The 26,791-nt window shown below is 46.5% G+C and overlaps 3 protein-coding genes and 1 long non-coding RNA gene across 6 annotated transcripts; 2 read left to right on the forward strand and 2 right to left on the reverse strand.

Moving 5' to 3' along the window:
• Positions 1 to 2,040: 2,040 nt before the first annotated feature.
• On the reverse strand, positions 2,041 to 13,221 carry RNF168 (ring finger protein 168). Of its 2 annotated transcripts, XM_015637857.2 has the most exons (9): positions 10,400 to 13,221; positions 9,958 to 10,206; positions 9,377 to 9,643; positions 8,664 to 9,007; positions 7,513 to 7,589; positions 6,280 to 6,456; positions 5,493 to 5,608; positions 5,123 to 5,210; positions 2,041 to 4,619 (listed from the first exon to the last, which is right to left on the reverse strand). In XM_015637857.2, exons 4-9 carry the CDS (start codon positions 8,962 to 8,964, stop codon positions 3,561 to 3,563), a joined length of 1,818 nt encoding a protein of 605 aa, XP_015493343.1. In that variant the 5' UTR covers positions 8,965 to 9,007; positions 9,377 to 9,643; positions 9,958 to 10,206; positions 10,400 to 13,221; the 3' UTR covers positions 2,041 to 3,560. The 2 variants fall into 2 exon arrangements, with proteins under 2 accessions (XP_015493343.1, XP_015493342.1); XM_015637856.2 differs by lacking the exon at positions 10,400 to 13,221 and having other exon boundaries at positions 2,064 to 4,619; positions 9,582 to 9,643; positions 9,958 to 10,048.
• Positions 12,481 to 18,066, forward strand: LOC117244838. The gene is made up of 2 exons (XR_004498636.1): positions 12,481 to 12,592; positions 17,597 to 18,066. It is a non-coding gene; the product is annotated as an uncharacterized LOC117244838 (long non-coding RNA).
• WDR53 (WD repeat domain 53) lies at positions 16,624 to 21,945 on the reverse strand. Of its 2 annotated transcripts, none has more exons than XM_015637859.3 (3): positions 21,857 to 21,945; positions 20,215 to 20,706; positions 16,624 to 17,885 (listed from the first exon to the last, which is right to left on the reverse strand). In XM_015637859.3, exons 2-3 carry the CDS (start codon positions 20,689 to 20,691, stop codon positions 17,298 to 17,300), a joined length of 1,065 nt encoding a protein of 354 aa, XP_015493345.1. In that variant the 5' UTR covers positions 20,692 to 20,706; positions 21,857 to 21,945; the 3' UTR covers positions 16,624 to 17,297. The 2 variants fall into 2 exon arrangements, with proteins under 2 accessions (XP_015493345.1, XP_015493344.1); XM_015637858.3 differs by lacking the exon at positions 21,857 to 21,945 and adding an exon at positions 21,564 to 21,635.
• FBXO45 (F-box protein 45) lies at positions 21,650 to 26,791 on the forward strand. The gene is made up of 3 exons (XM_015637860.1): positions 21,650 to 22,024; positions 22,305 to 22,661; positions 24,304 to 26,791. Exons 1-3 carry the CDS (start codon positions 21,749 to 21,751, stop codon positions 24,487 to 24,489), a joined length of 819 nt encoding a protein of 272 aa, XP_015493346.1. The 5' UTR covers positions 21,650 to 21,748; the 3' UTR covers positions 24,490 to 26,791.

Raw genomic sequence — 26,791 nt, forward strand, 5'->3', positions numbered from 1 at the left:
TGAGCCCCGCCCCCTCGGGAGGCGGCAGTTGCCATGGCAAGGTCGTCCTTCCCCCCCAGCCTCAGAGGCTTTCCCTGGGAATCTCCCGGAATTCCCGACCCGCCGCTTCCAAGGGCCACGGATCTTAGAGGCCGAACCGGCGCTCTCGGGACACGCACCCGGGGTTCCCACACGGATTTACCCCGTCACAGAGGCCCGCGGCGCAGCGAGGGGCTGGGCAGGCCGGGGGCCGAGTGCGGAGCAGATCCGGATGCTGTGACCAGAGAGACACCCAGGAATTGCCCTGATCACCAGCACAGGCAGGGGGAGACCTGCTGGAGAGCAGCGCTGCGGTGAAGGACCTGGGGGTTCTGATACACAACCAGCTGTCCCTGAACCGACAGCGTGTCCTGGGGGCCAGAAGGGCCAGTGTGACCCTGGGGGACACCGAGAAGAGCACTGCCAGCAGGTCAGGGAGTGTCCCTCTGTCCACCCCTGTGAGGTACATCTGGAGTGCTGTGTCCAGCTCTCGGCTCTTCAGGAAAGGAGACGTGTGGAACTGCTGGAGCGGGTCTGGGGAAGCTGTGGAGCTGAGGACACATCTCCATGCCCAGGAAAGGCTGAGGGAGCAGGGGCTGCTCGGCCTCGAGAATAGCCCCAGATGAGAGGGGCCCTAAGCCCTGGGTGTCCGTGTGAGCAGGGAGGGCTCCGAGCAGGGACCAGGAGGAACGGGCAGGAACTGACCCCAGGAAGTTCCACCTGGACATGAGGAAGAACTTTCTGGGTAGTGCCTGAGCCCTGGACAGATCCCAGAGAGGGTGTGGAGTCCGCCTCACTGGAGATATTCCAGAGCTGTCTGGACACACTGTGTGCCATGAGCTCTGAGCTGACCCTGCTGGTGCACATGGACCCACTATGGTCCCTTCCAGCCTGACCCATTCTGGGACTCTGTAAGACAGGACCTGATGTGGTCAAGGAACAGCTCACCTGCACCACTCCAGGGAGCCTTGTCAGGGCACCCCTGCCATCATTTTCACAAAGCTAGAAGCAGAAAACCTTGAATTTATCCCCACCTACCATACCAGGTGTTTCTGATTCCCAGGCCACCCGAGGAAACGTCAGGAATGTTTTACTCCTTTCCAGTTTTGGCCCACCAGTAATGTGGCTGCTTTGCTGCTGAACACCTTGCCAGTAACACTTGTCAACTCAGTGCGAACCACAGAAAGCCGAGATTTCCCTAGAATCCTAATAATTTTATACCTCACTGCCATGGAAACAGGTACATCTGTTTGCTCTCATTCCCTCCCTGCCTCCCATCCCCACACCAGCTCTAGTGCTCAGGGAAGCAACCAAGCCTGTAAAGTATCTGAGGTTTCGGCATTTGTTTTGTTTCTCCTGGCAGCTGGATGAGCTGAACTTACTTGTTTACAAACATGACAAATGAATCACCAGGGCTGAAGGCAGGTGAGCAGCAGTGAACTGTTACACCAGCCCAGACATCCCAAATACAGACTTCTGCTTCACCAACACCAGCAAAACAAAGCAGATTTCACCTGCTTCAAAGCTCACAGACCACAGGGTCAGAAACAAGCTGTTGGTACAACCAAAATCCGCTCAGCAGTGCCAAAATCCACCCTCTAACAATGAAGACCTAAAAGAATAAGCCAAATTATGCCTGGTGAGGATTATTGTGCCATGGATATGGTGAGGAATTGGGTCATCTGGGGGTCTTGAGGGCTTGCAGCAGCCCACCTCAGATAGTGCTGCTGCTATAGGTGACAGGTTTTGTACATTTTGCAGTTAAGTTTGGGTTTTATCCAACAATGAATTTTTAGTCCTTTTTTTTTTTGCATTCTGCTTTGAAAATGGGGTTTGTTTTTTACAGGCTTACCCTGATTGGAAAGGCTGAGGGTCACCAGCATGGAAACAGTAGCTCTGCCTTAAAAACAACCCTTTAACTGAGTTTTTTTGACATCATGGTAAGACAGAAAATAATCCCAACTGCAGTAAAGACCCATATTGAAGGAAGACTTCCAGAACAATGGCTGAGGCAGCAGGAGAAAAATCAAACTGATTTACCACTGTTGTAACTTTCTCAAAAAACATCTCTGAACAGAACATTTATTTATTTATGAGAAGCCCACCAATGATAAAGTTGTGCAGGCTTTGGGGAAAAAAACAACCTGACAATTTATATTTTTGGCTCTGTGCTGGTTCTGCTTTCCATAAAATTTGGTTTTCTGAAACTTTAACCATCATAAGATGCTGCTGAAGAAACAAGTCTCTTAGGAATGTCCCAGAACAGTCATCAATCGGGTTCACAAAAAGGACAAAACTCAAACATTTGCTGACTTTGATGACTAGCACACACCCTTCAGCACTGCAGCTGGCACTTGGCTCAATTTCAAACACAGACAGTGGAAAAGTAGCTCCCAAGAAGCAAAGAAAAGCCAAAATATGGCTTAATTAAAAAAACCAGATAAAACAATTCACAAGAAAACTTCCTCTGAATAGTAGGATCTGGTTGCCTCTTCCCCAGCCCAAACACCTCCATGTCTAAAATACTATTTTTTTTTTAAAGTTATTTTAGTTTTAAACCCAACAGGAACAGTATTTAGTAGTGCCTCTAAAAATGGAGGGGAACAGTTACAGCCAGGCAGGGCAGATATGTGAATCTCTAATTACAGTTATGTCATTACTGACAACTCCAATTTTCAGTTGCTTCTTTCTCTTTTAACTTTCTCCATCATATCTGGCTTCTGGACCATTGTTTTAATCACATAAACCAGTGTAAGTATGAAAATTAAACAGCATTAAATACAGTAACCCTATTGTACAAGAATAAAGTTGCAGAACATTAACAATAAGAAAACAAAAGTATCTTGTTCTTAACAACAGGGAAAATGGGATCTGCAGGAAGGACCTCTGTGAATAGAGGTGAATTGAAGCCCACAGCCGGGGCATCCATGGAAGATCCTGGGCTTTGGCAGTGGAGAATGACCTGTTTCTCTTTTCTTTGTCCAAGGGAGGGGTTAGCATATGAGAGGGAAAGAGTGGCTGTCTGGTTACACTCGTGTTAATGGGTGGGCCAACAATACAATTCCAGAAACAAATTCCAGCAATGTGCTTCAATTTACAGAACAGTGGCTGTGCTGATGGAAACTTCAACTGACAGCTAGCTGGGAATACAGACTGATTTTTCACTTGTTTCCTCCATGGAACGTGGATCCATTAAAGGCTTTGAATTCTCATTTTCAGATCAGACCATCAGTTATCCTTGTTTTCCAACTCTACCAGTATTCACACTCCAAACCATGTAAATGCAAGCTTAGAAAATAAATGCTTCAATTCCTGCAAGAAGTGCTTCAAGTGCTAGAAAATAATATTCAAGAAAAGAAAATGAAAAAATGTTACATTCTGGAGGTGTATGTTACTAAAACTTCTCAGAACTCATGGCACCGCTGTCTAAAGTGGCTCCTCTCCAAAGCAACCATTAAAACTGCTTAGGGAAGCTTTGCCTAGCACAGGAGAACATCACCACAGTTCCCATTCCCACTCTACCATGTGTCCATGGCTCTGATCTACTCTGCAACAGGGCTTTTAAACATCTGCAGGATTGTCTTTTGCTTGGTCTTAGGCAGTGAACAAATATCATTTGTGTCACTGGTATTAACTACACAATTCAAAACCTTTCCTTCCTTGATGCTGGGGGATTTCACCCGGACCCTGGCAGGAGACTGCCAGTTTTCATTGCAGGAACCTTTCCGAGTCTTGTGGTGACTGGCTTCAGCCTGTGTTTTTGATCCCTTTGAGTCTTTTGGACTTCCCTTCCTGGCAGAAGAGTCTTTCAGAGACCGAGGTGGCTTGGTGCGCAGCAGATACTCATCTGGAGAACCCTTCTGTCGGTTAAGTGTCCTTTCCTCCTTGTTGAGCTCCTTTTGCAGCTGCAGAGCCAGAAGCCTGTCCTCCTCCTCCTGCTTGCGCCTTTCATAGAACTCCCGCTCAAAGGCTCTTTGTGTCTGCAAGTTAAAGTCATTCATCTGATCTCCTTGGTCTTCTACACTTTCTGAAAGGGTTCTTCTCCTCTTATCAAGCATGCCCAAATCAGTGATGGCATTAGCTGGAGCCTCCAGTAACTTCCTTTTGGGAGTCTCCTTAGAGTTCTGTGGCCTCTCTAGTGTGTCTTCACCTGGGTGTCCAGCCTTCTTCCCCAGATCATGCAACGCAGTCCGGCTATCAGACATCACACAACTCATTCCTAACTGACCAGAGGTAGAAGTTTCATCAGACTTTTCAAGGTCTACCCTCTGGACATGTGTTAAGTTGTCACTGTCTGACTCAGTTCCATCATCATCTCCTTTGGATCTAAAAAGAACTGTCCTAGACCCCTCCCCTTCTGTGGTTCCATGAAGTGTATCTGGAACTCCATCTTCTAAACCATTTGGTCCTGGTGTTTTTTCCTGCTTGACAGCGTCAGTTTCACCTGAAGCTGAGGCACTGAAATAGTTCATATATGATTCCAAAAATGAATCCTTAGCACCAGAGTTTTTATTTACACTGGTCAGCTGTGGAGACAGGGTTGGCATTTCCTCTTGCTCATCCTGCAGAGCAGAACTACTGCCTTCATTGCTGTTGGTCTCCTGAAGAAAAGGGAAACACCACTAATGAAGTAAATTTATCAAAAGCCTATGGGTGTGAATAAATACCACCATGGCTGCATTGCCCCTGAATGCAATGGGATAGCAACTCAGATACTTCTCTTTTTTAAAAATACCTGTTCAACAATAATGAAAATATTTAAAGTAACTGCAGAAGCCCAGCTAAAGGACTGAAACTACAAATGCAGCATTTTCCTCTCATCAGTAATTCAGACCAACTGTGCAAGCCTGCTCATCTTCTTTGGAGACCTTACAGGAATGATCAACCAGCCAGCCAACCCATGGAATGATGTAAATCAGGGTGAACCCTCTTCCAGTGGACTCCAGAGCCAGGAATCATGAATACTGAAGGTTGCTTAAAAAGGGCAATATAACCTGCCCAGTGCTGATGTGCAAGGGGAATAGAGGACTGGAGTCCTACAGGCAAGAGGAAAATATCCCACAATTACAAACTCTGAGATTTATAACAAAATGGTTCCAGTTACCGCAGAGTTTGAGTTGCTTCTGCCTCCTCCTGTGGTACTGGAGAACGATGCCGATTCCAGCACACTGTAAGTCTTTGGAGACAGATACCTTAAAAGGAAAAAAAGGGATACTCCTTTAAACATTTTGTCCCTTGAACTGTCAGTCCTTTGCATTATTCAAGATCTTCAGGTTCATTTTGACAAACAAAACTTAACAAGAAGGCAAGTGTTTACCTTCTCCTCCTATGAGGAAATGTTTTAAATTTCAACACTTCACATTTGTCCCCAGTTATCTTGGGAAGCTGGCCCTCAGCATTCCAAAGAAGCAAACAGGGCAGAGAGACACTGAAACAGGCCAATAATTAAAGAAATACTTCGCTGAATCCCTTACTTCTGAATGTCTCCAGAGTTTCTTGGTTTGCTGCCCAGGTTCAGTGGGGATGTCTGAAGGGAGAGGCTGCGTGCTGCTGATGGGCTGCCAGGCACGTGTCCCACGGGATCCTCATTCTTCCAGACAAGTAAAAGTAACATTAGGTAAAACACAACACAACACAACCTGTAGAAATCTCAGGGAACTGCTTTGGTTTTGCTGCAGAATTAGTTACTTTTGTCCAAAGAATTCTAGAACTGTGAGTAATGGACAGTTACAGAGAAAGAAATATTATCAGTTCCGTACACCTTCCAGGATCTAGCACTGAGGGACAGGAGGCTCAAATAACTACGCAGGTTTCATCATTGGGTAGCAAAAATTCAACTAAGCAAAACAAATTAATAAAACAAAAAAAACCTCCAAAAGGTATGGTACATTTTCACTATACATTCCTTTCTTCCAGTACAGGTTACAGATACTAATTTCTTCCAGTGAAAGGTTTTTAAATCATGAGGAAAATGAAGCCTAAAGCAGAAATTCAATGTTTTAAAATGTTTCACAATGGAAACATGCAGCACATATGCTGGATGCTGGATTTCAAGTGTGTATCATGCAGGCTTCACCCTCCATCTGGCTTTTCAAAAATTAATGTTCAATCAAGGCTTTAAAGTACTGGAGGGTGACAACAGCTTTCAACTACAACTAACATAAATTTAAACTATTCCAAATTTTAACATTTGGTCTGAGAAGTCCAAGTTGCTTGTACTATAGTGCATATTTTCTGCTGTCCCCCGTGATTCTAACTCACCAGACTGTTACTGAGCTGCCAGGCCAGCTCTTCATCTTGCTTCAGCTGCTTCTCCATCTCCTTCCGTCGCTCTTCTGCCAACCTATGCTCCTCCTCCTCCTCCGCCAGCAGCCGCTGGATGTATTCCTCACTCGCTTTGTTCTCCTCCTGTTCGTGCGCTCGCCTTTCTGCCTCCACCTAAACCAGATGTTTGAAAAAAATCCACCTGGTTACTACTGCAGGGCCACACTTGACACCAGAACCTCTGAGATGACACTACTTAAACTTCTCACCAAATACAGCAGTATTTCATTGCACGAGTCTCAAAGATGTAAGAGTCACATGATACTGTGTGTAGAGCCTTGGGTTTAACCACAGCAACAAACCTTTAGGTAACAAACCATTAACCTTGCTCACCTGCAAGGCTGAATGGCAGCTATCCTACAGCATTTGCTCAACCTGCTTTTATCATTATATCTCCCAAAGACATCACCTCTCTTCTAGAAGAGTTCTGCTCTCTTGAAACATGAAAAACCCCAAAGCAGCAAGGCAGGAATTTTAAATCTGCCTTCCTTACAGCAGACATGCTGAGAGATCAGTTACCAGCAATGAGGAGAGCAAAGTACTTCAAGAACAAAGCTTTCTTTGGAAATTCCCCTCCAGTCCTCTGCTTCATGTGCTCCTGTAGCCACTAGCAAGGGGCTCTCAGGGAAAGGTGCATTCCCATGTATTTTTCAACTCTAAGTCTTAATACTACTGTGTCTGAATTGGAAGAAGGATCCTTAAATAGGCCAAAGTTGAGAATTCTTTAAAATCTTTACTGATTTTTAAATGAGCACAGGTAACAGAGCAAACAAAGAAGAAAGAAAATGCTCTATGTTCATTATTCAATACTTCAGTTACTGAAGGTTATCTAATTGCTGTCTCTGACTTGGAGGGAAATCAAGAAGACAAATATAAAACCAAAGCCCAAACAGTTCCAAATTTCTACATTTGTTACTTTTATGTACATTGACTGAGAGATGAGATAGGAAGTACAGATCAAGAAAACTTGAAAAGGTCACCTCATGTCAAATACAAAGAAATTTCTTCTATCAATTTAATTAATGATTCAGGAGTGACCCATATGTTCTTGCAGCTGCAGTGCCCTTTTAAGTATCTTTATTATTAAATAAAATTACAGCTGTTTGTGGGAACAATTCAAATAATTGGATATGAAGCATTAATGCTTTTTAAACGTATTTTTAGATTTACCTTACTAATCTCTGCTTCGTATTCCTGCCTCAGCTCCCCAGGCTTGCTCAGCTGGTGCTGCGGTTTGGGGACACAGACTAATCAAGACGAAGGAGAGGAAAAAAACCAAGTCAACAAACACAAAGTCATGACAGTCAACAATAAAGGATTTTAACAATAACAAATGATTTAAACTCCATACCCTGTCATAGAATGATTTGACTTAAGTGCTGTGATTTAAAAAGGGAAGTAACAAAGCAAAAAATACCAAGGGATAAAGTTTACACAGTAGAAAAGTGCAGTGTGACAGAGTGGCATGGACAGGAGGTGTTTCCCAAGCACTGTACATAAAGCAAATACAGTGGAGCAGGTTGCCCAGAGAAGCTGTGGCTGCCCCATCCCTGGAACTGTCCAAGGCCAGGCTGGATGGAGCTTGGAGCATCCTGGTCTAGTGGAAGATCTCCCTGCCCATGGCAAAGAGGTAAAATGGGATGATCTTTATGGTCTCTCCCAACCCAAACCATTCCCTCATTCATTCTCTGCTGGTACACTGATCATAATTTGTGTCTTTCACTATTTTTCATTAAAAAGACCTCAGAACACTGCAAGTGGAACAAGCTGCCTTACAGCCAACCTACCAAAAATGTCCCCCAAGGACACTTGCAACATCACAAACCCCAAAATCCTTCCACAAAAAGTTAATCAGATTTCACTTCCTTCTCTCTGACATCACGATTTTCAGCTCACAGATTCTTGCATTGACTGAACTCCTGGAATTTCAACCAAACTAATTAACACCAAAAAATCTTTTAACCACTTCATTTACTTGACAGTGATAAACACACACACAGACTTAAACACTCTGCTTGCAGATGCTACAGCTGCAAATGAGCAACGAACAAGGCCAGCAAGCCATGCACCTATACGCTGCACCAAAGGCATGAACAAATACCCACTGTAGTGACCAGACAATGTAATTTTTATCCTCTGTGCCACAAATGAAGAAGGTATTGCCCATCTCTTCCCTGCCCCTTTTGCAGGGGAGCTCTGTCGCTGCCAGCAGTAACACACCTGCCTACCCACACCTCAGTATTTCCCAACATCTCAAGTGCACCCACAGTAATTCCTGTGGCAAGACAGAAACATCCCAGGATGAGTGACATTTCACTTACTTTCCTCATCCAAATCCTGTCCGTTAATCCTCCGCTCGCACTCCTCCGGGTAATTCTTCTGAATCTTCTCCCAGAATTCCCAGTTGATAAGTGTATTTCTGCGGGTATTGTACCGTGCCCAGGAAGAGACTCGACGCCTGCAAAAGGGGCAACAAAGACTGGCCTTTTCCACGGTCATCTGGAAGCAGGAATTACAGAGGGTATGGCTGCACGGCAGTGTGACAGGCTCCACAAAGATCTCCATGCAAATTTGGCAGAGGCAGTCGGACAAGGAAAGCGTGGCCTTGGATTTCGTTGACATACTGACTTGAGGTACAGGAACAGCACTAGGACAACATCAGGGCCTGAAAAAGCAAAAAGAAATATATATGTTCCTTATGAAAACTAAAATTAAGGAAAATACAAAATGTTTTACAGCTACTTGAAAAAAACCTTAGTGGATTTAGAAGTCTGCTTAAGTGGTTGCTTTTCTCAGGGCCTGAGAGATTCCTAAGGAAGAAGCAGATCTTTACAGAAGTCATGGAAAACCTGTACCAGGTTTTCTTACTGCAGTCTCCTGTGAGCTGTAACAGATGCTTTGGGGACAGCAAGGAGGTAGTAAGGAGAGGGAAGAAAAGGAGGTGAGAGTTCTTCCGGCCACCTCTGTTACTCCCCTCTTCTCCCACCACTCCCTGTCTATGATAAGACATGCTGGGATACGTTATTGCAGTTACCTTAACCTTCCATTCACTCATTTTTTCAGTATACGTGCATCCTTTGAGAGCTGCTTTTGGCACAAGCTTGCTTCCAGCATGTTCTGAAGGTGAACTACATCAGAGCAGAGCAGCTTCTTCCTCATTCATTCTCTTGATTAAGCTAGAACTATAAAGCTAAAATTCCTTTTTTCTTAAGATAAGTGAAGAATTAAGACTTCAGCACCTTCATTTAACTGAGGGGGTCATCTGTCTCCTCACACGATTTTTCCACTTGGCCCAGCAATACTGTGGGAGAGAAAACAAAAGACACATACAGCAAAAGAAGAAACCCACTAATTTTTAAGTTTTAAACTTAAGTCTTAAACAGGCAGCTTCAGAGACAGGACACAGAGGCCCTCGAAAGAAAGGCTGCCATTCCTCACAGAGTACTCGCCATGGAGACAAACACACGTTAAGGCGGGTTTTATTATTTCCGCAATTTTTATTGACAAAAAAGAACCCCCAGGACGTCGGTGCCCAGCGAAAAGCGGGCTCGTCGTCCCTCCCCGGCCCCCGACACCCCCAGCCCCTGAGGGTCCCAGCGAGGACTCGGCACCCACCGCTCCTGCACCCGGGAAAGGCCGCGGCTCCCGCAATGGCGGCTCCGCCCCGCCCCTCACTGAGGGGCTGTTCCCGCCGTCCGGCTGAGGGCTCCGCCTCCTCCCCGGTCTTTTTCTCCTCCTTCTCCTCCTCTTGTCCTTCCTCCTTCTCCTCCTCTTCTTCCGTCTCCTCCTTCTCCTTTTCTACCTCCGCCGCCGAGCCTGCTAGGAGACAGAGGCCGCGGGCCCTCAGGGGGAAGGCGGGCACGGCTGTCGTGAAAGGTCGGTGAGGAAAGGCTTCCCACTGCCAGAAAGCAGCGTTAGGTGGGATGTTTGGAATAAATCCTTCCCTGTGAGAGTGGTGAGGCGCTGGCACAGGCTGCCCTGGGAAGCCGTGGCTGCCCCGTTAGGCAGTGCCGAAGGCCGGGCCTGGAGCCGGGCTTTGGCGGCTGGCTGTGCTCACCTGGCCGCAGGTGCCCAGGGCACGTCCCGCCTCAGGTCCTCCTCCAGCATCTCCGCCCGCAGCTCAAACTCGTGCTCCAGGCTCTGCAGGCTGGAGTCCAGCTGTGCGAAACGAGCCTCCAGGGACAGCAGCCTGCTTTCCACTCTGGGCGTTGGAAAACAAAGAGTAAGGGAATTTCCGAAGGATCTGGGGCTTTCTGCCGTGACATTGCATTGTGAACAGCTCCAGGACCCCGTTCTAGGGGTCCTCCCAAGATCTGTGAGAACAGCACTAAAAGTCAAGGGGTTTTGTCACATCTTTTTGGCCTTTTCCTGGTGCAGAGATCTTAAAATCTCCAAATACAGCTGCAAAATGAGTATGTAGATATATTTGTGGCTCTCAACCACATGCATTGTTAGTAGTGTAGGTTTTTCTGTAACACATTTTGAGGTGATTTATGCTTTTATTTGTAATGCCACGGTCTTTTGAACCATTTTCAATTAACATTGAGCAGAACATCTCGTTACTCCTCTGGTTAAAAATTATGCAAATAATAAACAAGCCACCTGTGTGGATACTAAATACAAAAATCAAGGAGGGAGCACAGAGCCTGTGTGAAACTCAAAGTCACACAGGCTTTTCACTCTGGCCTGAGAAAGCATAAGAAAGAATCCGAACAGTCCTCGGTAAAAGACAACAATGTTTGCAGGTGTTGTTTAGTCAAGGGGTTAAGTTCCACTTAACCAATGCTGGTGATGTGTTGCTTTAATGACCAATGAGAGTTTTACCTCTCAGACCTTCTTGAACATGTGTATAAAACTTTGCTCTCTTGGACAACACAGCTAAGGGAGTCAGTGTCATACTGCTTTGCTGTTCCTAATATAGTGCGACACACCTGCAGTGTTTTTTTTAATAGGACTGTCCTTCGATGGAACAACTGTGATAAAAACTACTTCCTAGCTTGAATTTATTAACTGCTTTTTCATTATTCGGTATCTTGTCTTTTTCCCTATTTAAAATTGTAAATCAAAGATGAGGTTTGAGTTTTAAGCCACTCTACTTTCGCTGAAGTAAAGTGCCCGGTTTAAAAAGCCTTGCTGTGTTGAGACAAAAGTACAAGGGAATACAAGTATTTATTTTTGTACCCATTTCTCTATCTCCTGGAGATACAGGGTGTGCTGGGCTTCTGTCACTGTAGGTGGTTTTTGTAAAGACAGTTTTCTCCATATTTTCCTCAGTTACCTGATTGACATTGAGATGTCTTCTCAAGAATCCTAAGAATCTGAAAGCTAATGTAAATAATTCAAAGCTCCTTCCTAAATATTGAACAGCTGTTTCAGTACTATGTAGTCAATAGTGATTTACTAGCAGAATATCACTTCTCACAGAATTTTTGGTGATTTTTCTTTTTATTTTACTGGCAGAACTTCAGGCTGTATCAGCTAACAGTAACTATACCATCAGCAAATATTATTACCTACATATTTTTCTTTATCTTTTTTCAGTCTTAGTTTGCTCCACTGCTTCCACTACTATTATTATTGTACTATTTTAATGTTCAGGGTATTGAGTTCTGAATTGTGACCTACCTGTGTTAAACATTCAATTCATGTTTGTGGCCCTATTATGTGTATCTTTGGGTAAACTTTTTGTAGGGATAAAACACGCAGAAGCTGGTGATGACATTAAAAAATAAAAAGCCGAAACAAAACCCTGGAAACATTTTTCCATTCTTTGACATGTATCCCACTGTATTTCAATGCCTGTTGTTATAAGAGACAGACCAAAAATGCCATTTTTTCCTATCAACAGCTCCTCCTGCCTCCCCCTTCTCCAAACCAAACCCTTCTTTGGATTCTGTCTGCAGCTGACCTGAATGAGGAGAAAATAAAAGGACTTCAGCAGTGGCATATATTACTAAGTATACCTGACAGTTACTTCATTGTCTGGCATTGTCTGCATTCTCGTGCAGATCCTTGTCTAATGATTTTCTGTTGTTTCCTGAGGCTTCCTCTGTAGCCTGGTGAAAGCTCATCTTACTGCGGTTGGACTCCTCTGGCTTCAGCAAGAATTTTGGGACGAAAATAGAACTTTAATTGGAAAATTAAGCTGGTGTCATGTAGAAGTGTAGGGAGTTCAGAAGAACTGGAAGGATTGATGTGTCATAATTGTATGGAATCTGTCAGCACGGAGAGAGCAAGTGCAGAAAGTGAGGTGAGTCGGGCTTTCAGAGCTGGGTTGTCTGATAATGAGTGTTCTTGCCGGTAAATTGCTTCCTGCTTTGCAGCTTTTTATCATGGTAAATAAGCTTCCTTATGGCCCATTCTCCAACTTCCTCCTCTACAAGTAAGAGTAAAAGCTGTCCAAGATCTCATCGCTAATCTACTCAGTGCAGCAGTAGTTTCTTGGCAGCCTTCAGTCCAACGCTTTACTCTTTGACCACTTTACTATTTGACCACTTCTGCCTCTCAAACTTTTTTTTTTTTTTTAAATTGCCTGTCTGTAAACTAATTCTTCTGTATTTTTAAGCATCTGCAACAAATATTTCTGCATTTGGAGTTTTGGATCTAAAAATGTCTGTTCAGTTATATTGTGGTAGATCCATAACTGATCTCCCACAGCTGTAACTGAATTCTGATAGACTGAGTGCTGCTGCCTCTTGATATAAGTTTGGAATGAAAAGAGGAAGAATGGATTAAATCTCCTTTCATTTCCATCATGTCCTCTGAACACTTCCTTTAGTGTAAGTGAAGTTACCACTAAGTCAGTTATGGATGCTAAATTCTGACAGTGCCTGTACAGATTACAGGCCGCACAGCTCCTCAGGCTTGCCTGAGAAAGTAGTCTGGGAAAAACATGAGAAGGAATTAAAACAATCCTCAGGAACACAAAACAGCCTTGCAGGTGTTGTTATGTGTTCCTTGTTTTCCTTGCAGGAGAAAGTCAGGGGGGTGGTGAACCCCACTGACCAATGATGGTAATGTAGCAGTTTACTAACCAGTAAGAGTTTCCTTTCTGTACTTTCCACGTATCTGTCTATAAAGCAGGCCTGCAAGCAATAAACTGAAGGATCCTCTTGTTCTGACTCCCTCGAGAATCTGTGTCGTTCTTTCCCGCCGTTCCCAACTAGAACGACAGTCAGTGACCTCTTACTCTGACTAGTCTACACACATTCTTTTCCAAAAAGCTTTTAAAATTCCCCTCTTTTTAGCACACAGAACATACTTGGAAGCCAGGCAGTAGATGCTACAGCATCCCCACTTCTCTGGAAGTGTGGTTCTATGTGAAACATTATTTTTGCTATTCAGGCATTTACAGAAAATTACATTTTAGAGCTGTCACGTGGGTTTGATATTCCAGGCTAGGCTAGTGCAGCATCCAAGCTCTCCCCATTCACTCACTCCATGGTATGTTAGACACACACTTCAAGCAGTTTCCCACAGAATTATTTTTCACTTTTTCCTTTAAGGATTTGTTTCATCCTTTCTCCCCCTGGTCAGGTCTCCAATAGCTACTTAGTGTTCACCATCCTGTCAATCAGAGTCATAAAGGCTGCGAGTTGGTCATAAAGGTTGCGAGAGGCAACATTATGAACAGGGTCTCCACAAGAGGAGTGTTTTTTTTCCAAGTCTGTCTGTCAACACATAATTAATTCCTAAGCAGAAGTACTGTATCCCATCAGCTGTGATACTCTTGAAAAGGATCCTTTTTACTGCAGGTAAACCACAGTTGTATGTACGACACCTGGTTTGACTTTAAAACGTCTCAACACTGCATAGTTTGCCTTTAATTGTAACATACCAAAGAATCCCAGAATGATTGGGGTTGGAAGGATCTTAAAGCCCATCTTTCCTTCCCCTGCCATGGGCAGGGATGCCTTCCACTATCCCAGACTGCTCCAAGCCCTGTTCAACCTGGTTTTGGACACTTCCATGGATGGGGCAGCCACAGCTTCTCTGGGCACCCTGTGCCAGGGCTTCACCTCCCTCATAGTAACATGAAAATCCAGATGTGAAAATCCACAGAGTGGGGAGAGTATCCTGCCTGTCTCCAACTGCTGAGAATTTCAGATCTTTTTTGACTCCTTTTCCTGAGGATCCATGCTCATATCTTTATATCTGCTCTGAGCCACCACCACTGCTACCTGCTGCTGCACAGCCAAGCACAGACCAGTGCCAGCGGGGACAGCTGAGGCTGGATTATTTTTCAGGAGGTCTGTGAACCTGTTGGTCACGTTCCTTTGGCAAGTGCAGGCTTTGGAAATGGAGGGTGAATCAGCGTCACATATGTCCCAATTCCCCAGTGATGGTGATTTGCTTTCCTTAAACTTATAAGAAAGGTCCATTGTTGGTTGTTTGTTTTTTGGTTTTTTTTTTCTCATGATAACCACTTATTCCTTGTCTTTGAACCATCCAGACTCTGAGGTATAGTCTGAAAATCAGTTGTTCACCTCAAATCTCCAGTTGGAACAGCAATCCCAAATTTCACAGAATCACAGAATATGCTGAGTTGGAAGGGATCCACAAGGATCAACTGGCCCTGGACTCCTGCCCCCCACCCCCAGCAATGCCACCCTGTACCTGAGAGCATTGTCCAAATATTTCTTGAGCAGCTTTGGTGCTGTGACATTCCCTGGGGAGCCTGTTCAGTGCCCAACCACCCTCTGGGGGAAGAACCTTTTTCTAATACCCAGCCTAAACCTCCCCTGACACAAGGCCATTCCTGTCACTGGGCACCACAGAGACCAGTGTCTATCCCACTTCCCCCCTCACAAAGAAGTTGTAAACCTCAATGAGATCTCCCCTCTGTCTCCTCCTGGCTGAACAGACCAAGTGCCCTCATTGCCTGGTGACACTTCATGCAGCTGCAGGCTATGGGTGATGGAGCAAGTGCCCAAATCCTGCAGCAAACAGCCAGGGAATGAAAACCACCATGGAGCTGATGGCTGTCCCTCCTTCCTCCCCAGTGAGTGAAGGGGAGATTAAGCCTGTTCATGAGCTCCTCCCTCCCTGTAAACACATAGTATCTATTTACACCCTGTTGCCCACAGAAGTTTCCAGCTAAGCACAGGTTTGCCGTGCTCAGGGATTGTCTGGTGTGCTGACCCCAGCCCTCCAGGCCCTCCCCATCCCCTCACAGGGTGAGCCCAGCCCTGCAGGACCTGTTCAGCGTCTCGTTCAGGGAGCGCAGGGAGATGCTGGCTTTCGCCATCTTCGGGGAGAACACCAAGAGAAGAAATAAAAGCCGGAGTGGGCTCGTTCCTCTCTCCTGTAGCCGGCAGCAACAGCAGGGACAGGGGATCCGAGTCCTGCAGGAGGTTGTTTGTTCCGAGGCTTTTTATAGCCTGCATATCCAAATATAGGTCATGGATCCACCAACACACGTTCATGGACATATCACACACTTGAACCACACAGCCCGACCTGGCCCCTTCCTCTGAGCCTGTGTCATCATAGATGCACCAATTCACAGGTAACAAAAAAGGGAACAACTACACTCTGCTTCTTTTTTTTTTTTTTTTTTTTTGCTGTGTTTTGGCTTCAATTTGCTGTTGTGCCCACCAGATCATGTCTTGGGCCAGTCTCCTGCTGGGAAAGGCTGTACAAGCAGATTGGCTTTGTTTTTTTTAATTAAAAAGGTAAGAAGGTAAAATCTGATTTGGATGAGAATGAGTTGTGTTTGGTTGCAGGGAGCTGCTTTGAGCAAAATCAAGACAGTTAGAATTTCTTCCATAAAGTGTGGAAAGAGGCAGCACAACCAGATAATGATTTTCCAGTGCTGAGTATGTTAAAAAAAAAAGAGCTTTTCCTATAAATTTTTCCATAATACTATGGGTCTGGCAACAACCCAGATTATGTCAGCAGCACAAACCCCCCACGAGTGCAGCAGATCCTCAGCCAGCACTAGGAATTCGGTTCTGCAACAGGATAAGGACAGCCCAGGAAAAAAATGCTCTTTTTTAAATTATTTGCCCACTTCATGGGAAATCCAGCATGAACTGAACATTTCCAGAGCTGTAGCATTTCCACTTAGGTCTTCCTACCTTCAATTTGCAAAAGAAAGGAAGCTTCTAGCAAGGCAAGTTCTGCTCATTGTGTTACAAAGCTTTGGGAGGACAGGAGGTATTTGGGTAAGGAGAAGCTGTGCCTTTGGCCCTTTGTATTCCCTGTGATGGGGAATACACTTTTTGACACAATTTTGTTTGATTCTGGCACTATTAGAGTGAGTCTAATGACAAGGCAACAGTGAAAGAGAAAGCATTTATTAACACAAGTGTAGTAATTCTTTTTCCCTGGGATACACAACTAACTGACAGCTGACCCAGCAAACAGTGTAACAGTTCCCCTGCTCCTTCTTCTGCTGCAGTGAAAAAATTCAGTTGGCAACCACAGGGAAACTCATTTGATTACTTGTTAATTGATGCACCTCTAGTCTATGCAGCTGCTGACAGACTGATGAAAACCAGATTCCACCATGACCAGTTTAAGCCAACTGGGACACAGCTTCATGCAACAGTCACACAGAGCACTGCAACAGCCCAAACCACATAGAGCTGAGCCAGTGACACCCCTGCTGCTGTTCAGCAGCCTCACATAGCATTGTGGGCGTCTCCTTAGCACTAATTCTCTCCCCCGGCCTTAATTACATCAGCTTAGTCATGTACTAATGTTACCCCTAAATATAGAGACCCGTTTCACCTAAATTCAAGCAGCAAACTGCCAACCCTGCAAGAGACAGTGGCTGTGAACATAACAGCCACAAAGAACCAGCACAAGGCCAGGGACACCACGAGTGCACAGCAAATCCCTTCCCCTTCCCAGGGACCCAGAGGGGTTCACTGTCCAGCTCACTGTCAGTGGATACAACTGGCTCCAAGAAGTGGTTTTGTCCCCCAGACTTCTGTAAACACCTGGGTGCCTTAAGATTCTGGCATTGGATAGGCTGATACAGAGCTGGTCCGGTCAGCAACCAACACTCTCCTGGAGCCTTTGATCTCTGCACACAAGAGCCAGTTCACCTTCTCCCCATGCTCAATGCTGAGCTTTGGCACAACTCCAGGGTGTTCATTTGAGGCCACTTTGTTAAGCTTCCCATCTTTTCTGCTGGAAGCAGCTGCTTGGGCCTTCCTCCTGTGCAGAGATTTTGCTGGACTTTTCTGCTGTTTCCCGATGTTGCTGCTGATATCCCACAACAAGACTTTCCCGTCATTTCCTCCAGAAAACAACCAGTACACCTCTGGCATAAAGAGCACCTGTGAGACTCCCAAGCTGTGAGCCTGGAACTCCAGCTCACGTTCAAACCTGACACCGGTGACTCGGAATATTCTGACTTTACCGTCCTGAGCTCCACAGCCAAAGATGTTGCCGCAAGAGGCGATGGACAGGGAATGTGCGAGCGGCGGGTTGAAGAACTGCCCAGCTGACTGCAGGCTCTCTTCCTCCATGTCACAATCCTGCAGGTTCATGGTCCACAAGGGACGAGCTTTCTGTAGGTTCCACAGCATCACCTGGAAGAAAAAAAAAAACAGGATGAATCAATAATTTCTGTGTTTTACTTCAAATCAGATCTTCAATAGTAAAATAAACAACCACACTTGCCCTAGCAGAGCAAAGTGTGCATGACTTCAAGAGGTATAAGGCATGTGGTGAGGAGTGGTTAAACTTGCCCTAATAAATGTAGCAAATCTTTCTGGCCTGCTTTCCAAAGCCCCACTGCCACACTCTGCAGTCTGTGACTCAGACCTTTAGACCACGAAAGGGATGCAAAAAAAAAGCTCTAAAAGCTTCTGCATTCATCTCAGCAGTAGTAATCATGATATACTGCACATCAATTATTGAGGAGGAACACAGAAACACTAGCAGTGAATAGAGATCATTATCATTCTGGATTTCTGTCTCTGCTGCTTGGCCTAAAATAGTCATTTCCATGAACGTGTCTGAAAAATGGGACAGCAAAAGGCAAGCAGTAGTTGAGGTTGTGGTTTTTAAATAGGCATATTTGTATTTATTATTATATCCAGCGAGTAGATCTGGTTTGTGCTAGGGAGTAGGGCATGCTTTACCTGCTGAGATGGGGAAGGTTGTGCTTTTAGACTTCCTTTTCCAATGCCACCCCACCTTCAAGCCCCCAGTGAAGAATCCTATGTCTCTCATACAGCAGTTCAAGCACTACAGATTTATACTGAGCCAATTAAAAACAATGCTCTCTAGACTTTTGTAGGATCTGAATTGACAGTGAGCATTCTCAAGGCCAACAGTCTAATGCAGCACTGGTGTACTGTTTGCTTCACAAAGCTAAGCTTCAATTTGTTATTAATAAAAATATTCCTTCAGTAGCAATCACCAGTAAGAAGTACAGGAGTCTTTAAATTTAGTTCACGAAAGAGCCTGCCTCTGCATTTCTGGAATCCAAATCACACTAAAACATCTGAAAGACACTTCCTGACACTTTCCTGTTTCAGTGACCACTGCTGCTGCTGCACTAAAACTACTTCCACAACAACTGAGATTTACTGTAAATCAGAGGGGCTGGGTGATGCTTACAGAAAATATTCCTGTTTTCATCACAGACAGCACTGCAACAGCCTGATGAATCCATCAACTGCTGACAAGTTTTCTGCAGACTAAGTATTTTCTGTCCTCATGGTATTTTCCCTGCTTCATTGGAACTCCTGAAAGAACTCCAAGGAACCTAAATTTCAATTCTCATCAGCCATGGCTTCCCTGAGGGTTTGAAATTCTGTTCTGGGATACTGACTTTCACCTAAAAATCAACTTGCTGAGCTACAATAAATGAAACTAACACTAAAAAGTCACAAAAAAGAATAATTTACTAATTATAATCAATAATCACTTGTACCTAGCTGTACACAAATGTTTACAATTCTGATAAAAAGTTTCCAGCTGCAAGTTTGTGTATCTGCATTTTAGGGACCAGAGCTAAGCCAGCTGAGGGAATGAGTGTTTACTCCTCCCACACAGCATCTATCATCATAACTTTAACAAAGAAAAATACAAAGAAAAATTTTATACTAAATATCAGCATGTGTTTGCTCTAATGGGTGTGATATGTATTTTGGTTTCAAGAACAGGGTGAAACTGCTCAATGCTGTCACACAAATTTCACCCTGACACCGCTGGAACCACAGAAACCTTTCAGAAGTGACAGTTTTCATATTGGGCTAAACCAGGAAAGTGGTCAGACCTCAACCACTGGAAAGAAATTACTGAAAAATATCTGTTTTGGGTGGCCAACTCTAGACTTAACTCCCACCATGGGTCTTCTCAGAATGCAAAGGGCAAAGTTTCCTCTCGGTGAGGATAGAAGAGTTTAAAAGACAAAGAACATTTCATGCTTTCAAGATGCTAACAGAACAAAGGATAAATTATGCGAATCACTTGTCCTCACAGTGATACGGTCCACTTGGAAAGATGCTGCTCTGCCTGCCTGCCTGCAGCACTGTGTCTTATCCTCACCATCCTTCACATCTTATCTGCAGCCACAACCCACCCCTAGGGACATCCTGGTTTTGCTTAGTCCAACAAAGAGGTAACTTTGCATGCGTGAGCTTTGCAGCATACTCTGATTTCCCCTCACCCCACTCACATTTGAATTGTAACTGCTAAGGAAGATAAAAACAGGGGCAGAAGCTGCTGAGTAGAAGTTAGCACTAACAGCCCCAACACTTAGGTTTTGGGCCAAAACTACTTCAGAATAATGAGGGAGCTTGCCGCTGACTGCAGGCTGAACACCTTCACACTCTGAAAGTCTGTGGGTGCTTCACTACACAGGTGTGTTTCACTTCATTAATAACCGTGCACATATATGCAAATCACCTGCATGTCCAGTCCACAGGAAACCAGGCTTTGAGGCCGCTGAGGTCGGAAGGCGACAGACGAGCAGATGTTGGAGTGTTTCAAGGACCGGCTGACTTTCTCGCTTTCCAAGTCCACAACCTTTATCGCGCCCGAGTCATCCGCAGCAGCCAGGAAGCCGTCGGTGTCGTTGAGTGCGAGGCAGTTGATCTCCTCCTCGTTCACGTGGAAGCGCTGCAGGGGCTCCCGGAGGGAGCGCACATCCAGCACGCTGATGCTTTCTCCGTGGGAGGTGTACAGCGTGCTGGGGCGGCGGGCTGAGAACACCACCGAGGTCACATCCTCGGCCTGCGGGAGCCGCAGCTGAGCCACGGGCGAGCCTCCCCCATCCCAGAGCGCCAGCTCGCCCCGCTCCGCGCCGGAGGCCACCAGCCCTTCCGCGCTCACGGTCAGGCACAGGACAGAGGAGGAATGGCCACCATTCCACTTCACTGCCATGCTTCAGGGACACCCCTGAAACAAACAAAAACAAGCCCCGTACTGAGGTGGCTGTTGGTCTCGTTGCAGCAGAAGTTTATCAACAAGATTATCCAGCGAGCTATTTGAAACTCCAGTTAAAGCAGGCACCTCGACAGCTCAGGACAGCTCGGTACCCACGTGGAGCTTTCGCTCCACCACCAACATCAGCAGGCACAGCCGCGGTGCCGAGCGGTCTTCTCCAACATAAATGATACGACGAGTCTTTTTAAAAGAAGTATTCCTAATTTAAAGCAGGTTGCAACATATTTAATTGGCTGCCAGAGCACACCCATGGCGCTCACCAACCTTAACCCTCCGTGGAGCGACTGCCCACAGCGGCCTGTGTCACAGCACTGCTTAGGGAAGCACATCAGCAAAAAATTAAGTGAAGGGCGAAAAAGGGTAGCACAAAAGTGTTGGAGGGACTCGTATGCTGTGCTGAAAAGGAGAGAGGCACACGGGGTTTGTGTGACAGCCCAGCAGCCGCTTCTCTGCCCTAAGGTCCGTGCATTTATTTAACTATTGGGCAATAAACGGCTTGTTTCTGGTGGTTTTACTTTTTTTTTTTTTTTTTTTTCAACCATGTGGTTTTTGTTGACCTAGATCTAAAGAGAAGCCAGAGCCCATTCATTCCATCAGAGGAACTTCGGTCTTGGCGAGCGAATAACACTACAGCGAGGACCGATACCCTCCCCGCCGCTCCCCGGGGGCCCCAGGTGAGACGTGCCCTACCAACCCCCGGGCCCTGCGGCAGCTGGGTCGGACCGCCCCCTGCCCCGGCAGGCCCGACCCGTGGCGCTGCCGCGGCCGTCCCGGGGGCGGCTGGGGAGGCCCGGGGGTTCGGCTCTCACCTCAGCTCCGCTGCGCTCCTCTCGCCTCCCCCGGGCTCCGCTCGGCTCAGCCGCCGCGCCCGCCCGTCCGCCGCGCACGCGCGGGGCGGTGCCCGCGGCCGAGATGGCGGCGCCGCGCGCCCCCGCGCCGTGAGGCCTCGGGCGGCCCCGGCGACACCGGGCGGGCGAGGGGAGCGCGCGGGGCGATGGCGGCGGGGCCCGGCCCCGGGCCCGGCCCCGGGGCGGCCGCGGCGTCTTGGGGAGGGCCGGGCTGGCGGCTGCCGGGGCGGGTTCTGGAGCTGGTGTTCTCGTACCTGGAGCTGCGGGAGCTGCGGAGCTGCGCGCTGGTCTGCAAGCTGTGGCACCGCGTCCTGCACGGCGACGAGAACAGCGAGGTGTGGCGCAGCCTGGCCGCCCGCTGCCTGGCCGAGGAGGCCCTGCGTACCGACATCCTCTGCAACGTGCCCACCTACAAGGGCAAGGTGAGGCCGGGACCCCCGAGCCGCGGGGACACCCCCACCCCGCCGGGACACCCCTTCACCGCCTCCCCCGGAGCTTAGGGACACCCCCCAGCCCTCCGGCCCACCCGCCGTTGGAAGCTCAGAGGGCGGGAGGCTGGGAAACATGACAGGGTTTTATCTCCTAGAACCACAATGGTTTGGGTTGGAAGGGACCTTAAAGCTGCCGTGGGCAGGGACGCCTCCCACTAGACCAGGCTGCTCCAAGCCCCGTCCATCCCCCCCTCCACCTTTTCTCTCCCAGGTCCGTGCCTTCCACCACGCCTTCAGCACCAACGACTGCTCGAGGAACGTGTACATCAAGAAGAACGGCTTCACGCTGCACCGCAACCCCATCGCACAGAGCACGGACGGGGCGCGCACCAAGATCGGCTTCAGTGAGGGCCGGCACGCCTGGGAGGTGTGGTGGGAGGGCCCGCTGGGCACCGTGGCCGTCATCGGCATCGCCACCAAGCGCGCGGCCATGCAGTGCCAGGGCTACGTGGCCCTGCTGGGCAGCGACGACCAGAGTTGGGGCTGGAACCTGGTGGACAATAACTTGCTGCATAACGGGGAGGTGAACGGCAGCTTCCCCCAGTGCAATAACGCGCCCAAATACCAGGTGAGGGGGCTGGGGGGTGCTGGCTGTCCCTTGCTGTCCCAGCTCCTAAGTGACCCTCAGAGGTCTCTTTGCCTTCCCTGCAGAAGGCAAATGATTCCACCTTGTGAGCCTTTTCCCCCCTTCATATGCTGCTTCCGCAGGCTACATCTGTCTGGTGTTCGGTGCATCTGACCCTGGGTTGTTTCCACACTTTTATCTCAAAACACTGAGTGTGAAACCTGTACTGTAGGTGTCTGCTTAGACATGGTAGTGCTTTTTGGAATAAAACCTGAAAAGACTGTTGTAGCTTCCTGAAGTAGCGACTTGCCCCACAGCAAGGTTTGTACTCCTTTGTTGTCTGGCAGGGTAAGTTGAAGTTAGTGCTTAGGGGAGAGTCTTCCTGCAAAAACCTGCTGCAGTGCTGATTGCTGCTGCTTTGCTCACTGGCCACCTTCCCGTGTGTGACATCCTTTATCTGCAACCTGATGTTCAGATAACTTAAGGGTATTAAAGAGCAGAGGCCACCCCACCTTTTTGTCCTCGTACAAGTGCTTGTCTTGTCATTCTGCCTGCTCACACAACTGCCTTTTCACTGCTGTATTTGCTCGTGTTACAGCTTAAACTGGAGCATTGTAATTTCCATCTCATATTCAGAGAATGGGTTAGAAGGGACTTTAAAAATAATCCAGGCCGACCCTCAGTGCTGTGGCTTTGTACTGGCTTGCATTTCACTTGTGGATGAAGATCTGTGTAGTACCTTGTATCTGATATTCCTAGATTTTGTTTGAAAGTTCAAATCAGTGATCCTTTGGTTTATTTTGTATTTATATTAAGACATATGCTGTGATCTGATAGTAGAAAACGTGCTTACAGGAAACACATGTGTGCATTAGTGTTGGCTGAAAGAAATTCCTAGTGCTGGGGCTGTCTGGAGAACAGTCAGGAGTTTGTGTGGTGCCTGCTGCACTTATGGCTTTTCCCTGGAACTTTTATTGGTGTCTGAAATAATGTGTGCTAGATAAATGCAGGGAGCTCTGGGCCTGCCTGGGTCCAAGGCTCCTGCTGTGGTCAATGTTGGTTTCACGTGTGTGTGTGTGTGTGTATATATATTTTTAGGGTTTTTGTTTTACATATTGTACTGAAATTTCCTTTTACCTTGGTGAGGGAACATATCTGTCAGTGACAGCACCTGCATATTAGTCTATTCTGGGATTTTTTTGTAGGTGGCACTTGTCTTTCTTAAATCCATTGTTTTTTCAAATGCTCCTCACAGAGCAGTTGCTGCTCAGCAACAGAGGGGTCAGGTAACTTGGAGCCTCTTGTAAAGATTCCAAATCTCTGTAGTACTTCCAAAGCACACAGCAAGCAGTGCCTGCTCTCACAGGTTCATATGGGTCATGTTTATTTTCATAAACAAATGGTGGATGTGGGCTGTCCTGCTTCAGAGGTACTCAGGATTATGGTGAAATTGGGAAATTCCCATCATAAGAGCAATCAATCATGAAACATGAAAATCATGAAAAATCATGAAAAAATTTAAAGCAGGACAGGCCTGCTTTAAAATTCCCTGCTACATTACACTTTGCATTATTTTTGTTTCCATCTGAATATGCTGACTCTTTCTGTATGTTATTTTTACTCCCCCTCCTGTCTCTGTTTCCAGATAGGTGAAAGGATTCGAGTTATCCTGGACATGGAAGACAAAACATTAGCGTTTGAGAGAGGCTATGAGTTCTTGGGAGTTGCCTTCAGAGGACTGCCAAAAGTTTGCCTGTATCCAGCAGTGTCTGCTGTGTATGGTAACACAGAAGTGACTTTGGTCTACCTGGGAAAGCCTCTGGATGGATGACATGGATTGTTTTGTTGGGACGTCAAGACATGGACGTTTGGGAGGAGAAATCTGCATGTTGGTTAGAGGGAAACGTGTATTAGAGGAAAAAAACAACAAAAAGGTGTGGGTGTGTGTCCAAGAGCCATCGAGGGAACCACATGGAGTATGGGAACAGAGGACCAGCCATACTTCAGAAATTGTGTTACATTTCCTCTTTCTACCAGGCCAGAAAAATCCTCAGGGCTGCAGTTGGTTGAGTGGGAAGCTGTCACATGCATGTTGCAACAGATTTTATTGCTGAAATGGCAGTGTGACCTCAAACATTTAAGAAAGGACTTGATACAAAAATGCTTGAGGAAATTACCCTGGGATTTGTAAGTGGCGTGTTTTGTGAGAGACTCCCATTTCCAAGCTGCTTGTTCCTTCCTTCCCTCCTTGGGGCCAGCATGGGGGCTGGAGCAGAGCGGGGCTGCTGGGGGTATTTACAGTTTTTAGTGTCCTGAGAGGCACGGTCTGTGCAACTGCCCTTCTCTAGTACAACCATACAACACATGTGCAGCTATTTTTAAGTGTATTTTAAGGATTGTACATAAAGAAAACGTTGAAAAGAACAGTTAAAAGAAAGGGTTTGCTTTATTCTAACTGGGACAGAATTTCTTAAAGGGAAAAAATCACCCCCCTTCCTGGCACCAGAACACACACCTGGGACAGGTGTACAGCCTTCGTGTCAGTGCAGTTCTGTTGTAATGTGTTTTGGGATGCTCTTGTGGAGTGTGGTGCTACTTTGGGTTGTTTCCTGTGAAAGTTTCCATGGCTTCAGTGAAAGGTTTGTTCCCTGTAGGAAACAAAAACGTTTTCCCTGCGAGTTTCCTCTCTCCAGAACTTGCACTTCCCTTGGGGAAGGAAGGCTGAGCACAGCACTGAGCTTGCCTTCCTCTCCACCTCAAAACCGCCACCTTTTCAAAGCATTCTCTCACTTGCTAATCATTGTTGTGAAATGTTTCAGCATGATGTGAAAGGAGCACTGGGCTTCTGCAAACAGACCTTACTTTTAACTTCAATGGCTTTATATAAAGCTTTAAGGCTTGCCTGAACCTTTCTTAACTGAATCAATCTCCCAGTACCCCAACATTCACCTGCCCTGAACTAAAACTCTCACCAGCCCTTTGATGGGGATTCTGGATCACATCCAGTGTTTGTGCTCTTCACTGATTTTCTCAAAGCCATGTCCAGACCCTCCAGGCCATGTGTCCATGTGCTGGCCTGTGCAGGCTGGGAAGCTGGCAGGTGTAGTGAGGAGGAAATTCCTGGTGAAACCACTTTCCTGTGAGGCTGAAAGGTGTGTAGGGAGCCCTAGGAGGGCCCTTTAACAGGGCAGGAAGGCTGTGAGACCCATGGCTGGCTCATGACTCTGGTTTTGTGCTGGTTGACATCTCTCAGAGCTGCCTGGGTTGTTTCAGAGCTGCTTTTTGAAGAGGGAGAAGGAAATGTTTATACAACCTCTTTTTGCTTGTTTTTTGTTTGTTTGTTTGTTTTGTGTTAGAGAATGTGAGTTGCTTGGTGTCAGACACTGGCAATTCTCTGAGCATAGAAGGAGGAGGAATTCCTCTTGGGCTCTTGTTCACCCCCCTCCCTGTTCCTCAAGGAGGTGAGTGAAGCTTTGCCTTGGAGTGCTTTTGGCTGGGTAGACCACCAGGTTCTACACTAGAACTGTGTAAGTTGTTGCCATTTAAAGGATTTAAAAGTATTTATTTGTTTTGTGTGTTCATTGCTGAAAGGCAAATCAAGGTCTTGCATCAGACAGAATGTGCTGTGAGCAATGGAGGTGTTTTAGGTGGTGCTGAGAACAGCCAAATAAAGGATGTGGGACAGGCATCCAAGAACCTCCCAGACAAATCTGTAACAGGCATTGATTGTACTGGACTGTAAAGTGTCTGCAGAGCAGAACTGTGGGTCAGAGAGTTGGGGATAAAGGAAACAAAACCCTGCCCAGTTTAGGAAAATAAATAGTCCCCAGGATGTATGTATTCTCAGTGCAGTCCTGAAAGATGCAACCTCTGTGGTTGTCCATGATCCAGTTAGAGGCAAGGAAACCCTGAGAATTCCGAGGAGTTCTAGTCACAAATTCAAATTGATTCCCATTCTTCGGACTGCATCTTACCCTCTAAATAATTTCCCTCTAAATCAGAAATGCTGAAAGTTGAACATTCCTTAAGGGTGGGTTTGGGCGGACTCACTTATGTAAGATTATAACTTATTCCTGGAGACCAATGCTGGCTGTACAAAATATTAAAATAAACTCTGCTATCATACAGAAGGA

This window comes from Parus major, chromosome 9 (genome assembly GCF_001522545.3).
Source record: "Parus major isolate Abel chromosome 9, Parus_major1.1, whole genome shotgun sequence".
Classification (NCBI taxonomy): Eukaryota; Metazoa; Chordata; class Aves; order Passeriformes; family Paridae; genus Parus; species Parus major.

Excerpts from the sequence above, each read along its gene's own strand:
- RNF168 (XM_015637857.2), bottom strand. The coding sequence starts at position 8,964 with ATGTCAACGAAATCCAAGGCCACGCTTTCCTTGTCCGACTGCCTCTGC. Across the intron at positions 6,457-7,512 it reads ACGAAGCAGAGATTAGTAAG|GTGGAGGCAGAAAGGCGAGC; the intron begins GTAAATCTAAAA and ends CATCTGGTTTAG. Across the intron at positions 5,211-5,492 it reads AACTCTGGAGACATTCAGAA|GTATCTGTCTCCAAAGACTT; the intron begins GTAAGGGATTCA and ends TTTCCTTTTAAG.
- WDR53 (XM_015637859.3), bottom strand. The coding sequence starts at position 20,691 with ATGGCAGTGAAGTGGAATGGTGGCCATTCCTCCTCTGTCCTGTGCCTG. Across the intron at positions 17,886-20,214 it reads CCTGTGGACTGGACATGCAG|GTGATGCTGTGGAACCTACA; the intron begins GTGATTTGCATA and ends TTTTTCTTCCAG.
- FBXO45 (XM_015637860.1), top strand. The coding sequence starts at position 21,749 with ATGGCGGCGGGGCCCGGCCCCGGGCCCGGCCCCGGGGCGGCCGCGGCG. Across the intron at positions 22,025-22,304 it reads TGCCCACCTACAAGGGCAAG|GTCCGTGCCTTCCACCACGC; the intron begins GTGAGGCCGGGA and ends TTTCTCTCCCAG. Across the intron at positions 22,662-24,303 it reads ATAACGCGCCCAAATACCAG|ATAGGTGAAAGGATTCGAGT; the intron begins GTGAGGGGGCTG and ends CTCTGTTTCCAG.